The sequence below is a fragment of the Poecilia latipinna genome, unplaced genomic scaffold (assembly GCF_001443285.1).
Source record: "Poecilia latipinna isolate Pla-1442-1.1 unplaced genomic scaffold, P_latipinna-1.0 Scaffold129, whole genome shotgun sequence".
Classification (NCBI taxonomy): domain Eukaryota; kingdom Metazoa; phylum Chordata; class Actinopteri; order Cyprinodontiformes; family Poeciliidae; genus Poecilia; species Poecilia latipinna.
In genome coordinates, this window is record NW_015112745.1 from 51,147 (window position 1) to 57,146 (window position 6,000).

A 6,000-nucleotide genomic window follows, 5' to 3' on the forward strand; every position below is an offset into this window, starting at 1 on the left:
AATAGCGGCGCTCTGCTCACAGGATAGCCGCACATTGTTTTTTCCTGCTTAAATCAGCATGAGGAAGAATACTTAATCTGCTCTTCCTGTCATGTGCTCATTGTTTAGGCTTTGAATTAATGCCGCTCCATCTGTTTTGTCTGTCAGGAGTTTCAGGGTGGGGGGGGGGGTGAGACGAGCAGATCTTTGGCTCACGGTTTAGTCTAATACAAACCACACAACTGGAAACTTTTGGAACATGTCCAATCACATGAACAGCTGCCTCAGTAGGACATAATTGGTCATTCTACAAAGTAAGTTTTATTTAGTTCACATTTAAAGACGAGGAGCGCAGACGGTAAAATAAAGGCTTTAGAGACTTTGACTCAATGTGTGGGTTGCGTCCGTCTCAGACAGGAATCACACTAAGCTGCAGCTGCTCCTTTTAACATTGTCTCTGCTTGCCTGCCTCACACCTGAGCCTGAGGAGAAGCTCCACATGGTTGCAGAAGATGTGAGCACACCATCAGAGAGAGTGAGCGAGCTGGGTGGCTCCCCCACACAGGGAACGCCGTTTGACACTCTGGGAAACAATAATATGTTTAAATCCAAGCGCGTAGCAACAGAAAGCTGAATTCACTCTGAAAATGAGTAGTTCCAGCTGTGCATTCGCACAGTAGTTGTGGACTTTAAATGATTTATTTGAACCAGTCTTTGTTCTGTAAAGAGTAAGTTGGTTAATCAGATTGTTGTTCATTAATGAATGAATAATTTTCCCTCAACGTATTGCACAGACAATAAAAATGGAAACCATGAAATGTCATTTTGTTTCAGAGGTTTATTTACAATGCTACATGGACAGAAGTTTCCATTTTTCCATGAACAGAGCTGAGAAAGGCAAGCATGCAGTCAAGTCTACAGTCCGTAACAAAAATATTGACCTATTAAGTATAATACAGTATCTACAGGGCGTTTATCACTTAGACATTCCTCGTTCCAACCTGCTCCGTACGATCAAGATTGTCTTTGATGTGCAACTTTTTCACTTTTGAGACATTTTGTCAAACTTTTACACAAAAGCTTCATAACACCCGCTTCTAGACGAGCAGTACAAGTTTAGATTCTCCTACATGTGACGATGCGAGACATTCTCAGGATTCACTTTGCTTCACTGGTAAAAGTCACGTTTCAACTTCATATGATCGAACCCAGTGGGCCATCGAGTTCACATTCTCGGTGTGTTTTAGCGTTGTCATCCATCTGCGGCAGCGCTCCTGTGGGGGGATGCGCGTACGCGTTTTGTTTGGACCATCTGACGGAGGGGCTCTGAGGTTCACCGACGAGGCATTTCGAGGGGACGGCACGGCCGCCGTTGTGTCTGTGTTGTTGCGTTTCTGTGCGCGTGGGGAGACTAGGTAGGAATCCGAGACTGAATCTGGCCGTGGCTGTTGTCGAGTCCAGGCGGGGGTTCAAGCCAGAGACGTCCACGTCACCCTGGGCAGAGAGGAGGAAGAGGAGAGCGCACACGCAGCGATTAAAGCCGGATCCTGTTGACTACATCAAAGGGCTGGAGTCGTCTCCTGTTTCTTTTTCTGCATGCTCATCATGGACATACACACACTAAGCGCTACATAACAGTTTATAAAAAGGCTGGGCTGAGACACAAGTGTCCACATGATATATGAGGAATTAATGTATTTATTTTCTCCATTCTGTGTGCTTTCTGAAAATGAGTGGACCTTAGGATGATGGTGATTCATTATTACAGTGCTCACTTCACTTAAATGCTCCCTATAGCTAAAGATGCAAAAAAAATAAAAAATCTTTAGGACTAATTCGTTCTTTATCCAGTTCTTATTTGAAGTTTAATAATTTAGTGGAGAAAACTCCCTTCATTCAGAAATAATAGCTTTTATCTATGGAGCAGTTGATGATACCAACTGCTCCACAATTGGTATCATCTATAGAAAAATCCTCCAACTACTTCTTTAAGTTTTGAAGTCCAATTCAATTCAGTTTAACACAGCAGCAATTCACAACACGTCGTCTCGAGGCACTTTCTAAAAGAAAATTATTTCGATTTTATCATGCATCCATTCCAACTGAATTCAAACAGTGTGCTAAGCTCAATTTATTATTCAAGTTAGCTTAAAAAATGTTCCATATTAGGAAACCCAGCATATTGCATCAAGGCATTGAGTTGCAGCATTTATTCCTCCTGAATGAGCAAGTAGCAATAGGAGGCGACTTCCTCTAAATGTGAGGTTCAGAAGCTTTAAATTTGGCATCAATGATTTCTTGTTTTCCTGGAATATTAATATACACAGAGATCTGGGTTTTTTATAGCAATTCTTGAAAATGGGACTCGCACAAGAACGTGTCGTTCCAGTTCAGTGTAAAGTTCAAATAATAAAGCTATTGACCTAAACTTGTTCACATATACAATTACAGCAGTTATAAAAAAAAATGTTTCAAATAATAACCCACGTTTATTATATCACAACTCCTGTTAACGTCTGTATATCCTACATGGCACAGCGTCAGACCTGAAAAACTTTACAACTTCTTTTCCCACCTTTGTATGGTACAATTAGCTCTAATCTCAGAACATTCTTCATGACTTTCTATTAAAAGTTAAAACGTTTTAGTGTGGATGTTGAGTGGGTCACGACACACACAGGTAGGAGGATGTTGTTTTTTTTTCTTATATTAAGAAAAGCCTTTTAGCCAAAAGGAGTAAATGTTAATTTATTTATACACAACCACATCATAACCCCTTGCCCGCTCCCCAAAAAACAATTTATTTTAAAAGGAAAATAAATCCAGAGAAACATGGCCGCTCACCTTCCTGCGTTTGCCCTTGCTGTTTAGGAAGAAGTGCATCAGTCACAGTGTCACTGCAGTCCTCTCCCCTCCTTTCACATGAATACTCCATCAATCCTTCCCCTTCCTCTCCTCCCTCCTCGCTTCCTCCTGCTGGGTCGACTCCACAGAGAGGAAGCTCCAAGTATTCAGGAGACTCGACGCTTCCTGTCATTTCATCCGCTCCCTCACACTCGGGCTCTGTGTGGCCTTCCAGCCACATTGGAGTATCTTCTTCATGTCGGTGTCTATTTCTGTGGAAAGAAAAACACAACCGTGTGTGTAACAACGTGAACACATCCTGGTGGAGACACCCATTTGCTTTTTCCTGTTGGCGGAGCTTCAAACAGACGGACCTCTTTATTCGCCTACAGCAGCTTGATAATAAAGGCAGTAAGATGAAAAGTGGGGCAGTTCAGTGTTAAGCTCGTTGATGTTCTACCTGCAGGTCTTAACAAAAGCCGAGCTTACAGGGCACGACCATGAAGAGACTTATGCAAATTTGAATCAATGGATTAGATTAAAACCTTGTTTAGCTGTGTCTTTTTTTAATTCTAATCCGACGTTTTATCTACAGTGAGAATGTTAGCGTTACATTAAGCAATCAGCTGGTGACTGGCTTTAACCCATTTTCAGTCTGATTTGTCCTGATCCTTCACTGGCAATTCAAAAATCCATTCTTATTCTGGTCAGCACAAAAAAAAAAAAAAAAATCTTGAAGCTACTCAAATGATAATTAAATTTTCTACAATGAAATATTTGTTACATGTCAAACAGGTTACCAATTCTAACCATTGTAATCGCTGATATAGGATGTTAAACAGCTTAAAAGGGCAATTTAGGCTTTATAAAGCTGGAGATAAGAAATTAGCCAAGAAACTCTGATTAGTGAATTTCTAACAAATCCCCTTTTATTCAACGATTATTTGCATAGATCCTTTAAAATACTTGTTTAGTGCTTAGCTGGATTTACCAAGTAAAGTGGCAAATATCTGTTTGTTTATTAAAACCAATTTACATTCTGCAGGTAATCCTCTCCATCGTAGATCACCTCTACATTTCTTGGGTTTGCCTCAAAAACAGTAGATCTTATGTCATCCTACAAGGTAGCATGCCCAGCTTTTTACAATTTTAATGTATTCAAACTGATTCATGATCTCTGGTTTGCAAAATTAGGACAGATTACCGTTTAAATGAGCAACATCCCCACAGCATCACACCTAAACCACCGTGTTTCACAGAATAATGTGGTTAAAATTCAGTGTTTGGGGGGAATCATCTGGAAAACTACCTGTAACCTCTTAACACAAATGATGAGTCTTGGTTTTGTAAATCAATAAAATGTGGTACCATTTCTCTTTGACACAGTCGGTGTATTATTAGGCTATCTGTAATCTCTGGCACATTTTTGCCCTCCAACAACAGGATATCACGGGGNCTCTTGTTTCTTTTCTGTCTTTAGGTTTATTACTTGTCATTTTGTTAACCTTTGTACTTTATTCCCTTTTAATCAAAGAAAGCTCCGTTAGCTGTGTTAGCTTCTTTAGCTCTGTTAGCTCCTTTAGCTGTGTTAGCTCCTTTAGCTCTGTTAGCTCCTTTAGCTGTGTTAGCTCCTTTAGCTCTATTAGCTCCTTTAGCTGTGTTAGCTCCTTTAGCCCTGTTAGCTCCAGTAATTGGTCCTGGTTTGGCTCATGGTGGAGACCACAGTCTAATCAGACTCAGGATAACTCACCTGTAATTGGGGCCTGCCCATAGCAATGCATAGGGAGAGCAGTGACTGACCTGCGAAGCAGGTCAGTCACTGCTCTCTGCTCTCTGCTCTCCCTATGCATTGTATCTATCTCATGACCAAGAAAATATTATTCTTCTTTTATGTTTTTTTTCTCAGGATAGTGAACTGCCTTGCGCAGCAAGGCAGTTCATTAACATCAGCACAAACATTAGCATTTCACTGCCACCCACTAGTGCACTTCCTTGCACGCATTAGCATTTGACCTAAAATAAGCTTATAGCCAATTTATTTACTTATTAGCCATGTTTAGAATACTCATTGGACTGAGTCAATAAGTGACAACATGGTAGTGATACCCCACATTCTACTGATACCATTCATGCTGTTATTAGCGTTTTGGCTAATTTTACCGTATGCAACATACTGAATGGTACAAGTACAACTTAGTCCACCTGCTTCTCACTCTCCACAGGTTATTGACTACATTGAAGCTTTCTTTAGCATTAATGCTAATTTTTTGCATCAGAACGCATGATTAAAACCCGACGGGCACACTTTGGCATGCCCCTTAAAATTTCTGCGGAATTTTCTAGTCAGTGAGAATGCATTCAATGCATTCTCACTACTTGTGTTTCTGTTTCCCTTTATCAGTGAGAATGCATTCAATGCATTCTCACTACTTGTGTTTCTGTTTCCCTTTATTATCAGTGAGAATGCATTCAATGCATTCTCACTAATAGTGTTTCTGTTTTTCTTTATCAGTGAGAATGCATTCAATGCATTCTCACTACTTGTTTTTCTGTTTTTCTTTATTATCAGTGAGAATGCATTCAATGCATTCTCACTACTAGTGTTTCTGTTTCTCTTTATTATTATTATTATTATTATTATTATTATTTATTCTTCTTCCATTACCGTTAATGCGGCTCGTACCGCTGCGTGCCCACCCACAAAAGTGGTATCAAAACGAGCGGCTCGATCCCGGCATTGGAGCTATTACTTTTAGTGGGATTCTGTGATAAATTGACGACATAAATTAAAAAAAACGAAAAAACTTTAATCTGAGGAACTCACAGCATCACTAAGATTTCTCTCTGAAACACACACACAGGACAGTGGAGGTCTGACTCCAAAACTCTGTTTAACTCCCCCTCACAGGCACAAATTTCGGCCTGTTGATCTGAAAGTTGGTCATGACATAGATACACATGCCTGCTCATGTAAAATGTTTTCAAAATTTTCCTAGGGCTTATGGTTTTTTGTCAGGGTCCTGGAGACCGACGCTGGGTGTCTCACAAGTATAGATAACTGACTATCTGACGAGAGAGCCAGAACAGGTGCAGATCATTAATTACCATAGCAACGGGTCCTACACAGAGGCAGTGAGTATTCCCACAGCGCTGAATCAGATCTCACAATGCATTGTG

At 40.4% G+C, this 6,000-nt stretch overlaps 1 protein-coding gene across 2 annotated transcripts in view; it reads right to left on the minus strand.

The window, feature by feature from the left end:
* Nucleotides 1–799: 799 nt before the first annotated feature.
* Nucleotides 800–6,000, minus strand: part of LOC106945120 (tumor necrosis factor receptor superfamily member 19) — a 28,385-nt gene continuing 23,184 nt past the window's right edge. For both annotated transcript variants that reach the window (XM_015028559.1, XM_015028557.1), the window contains 2 exons: nt 2,824–3,095; nt 800–1,473 (listed from right to left, as the gene is read on the minus strand). In XM_015028559.1, the coding sequence (XP_014884045.1) occupies nt 1,469–1,473; nt 2,824–3,095 (277 nt within the window). In that variant the 3' untranslated portion in view covers nt 800–1,468. The remainder of the gene's footprint in view (nt 1,474–2,823; nt 3,096–6,000) is intronic.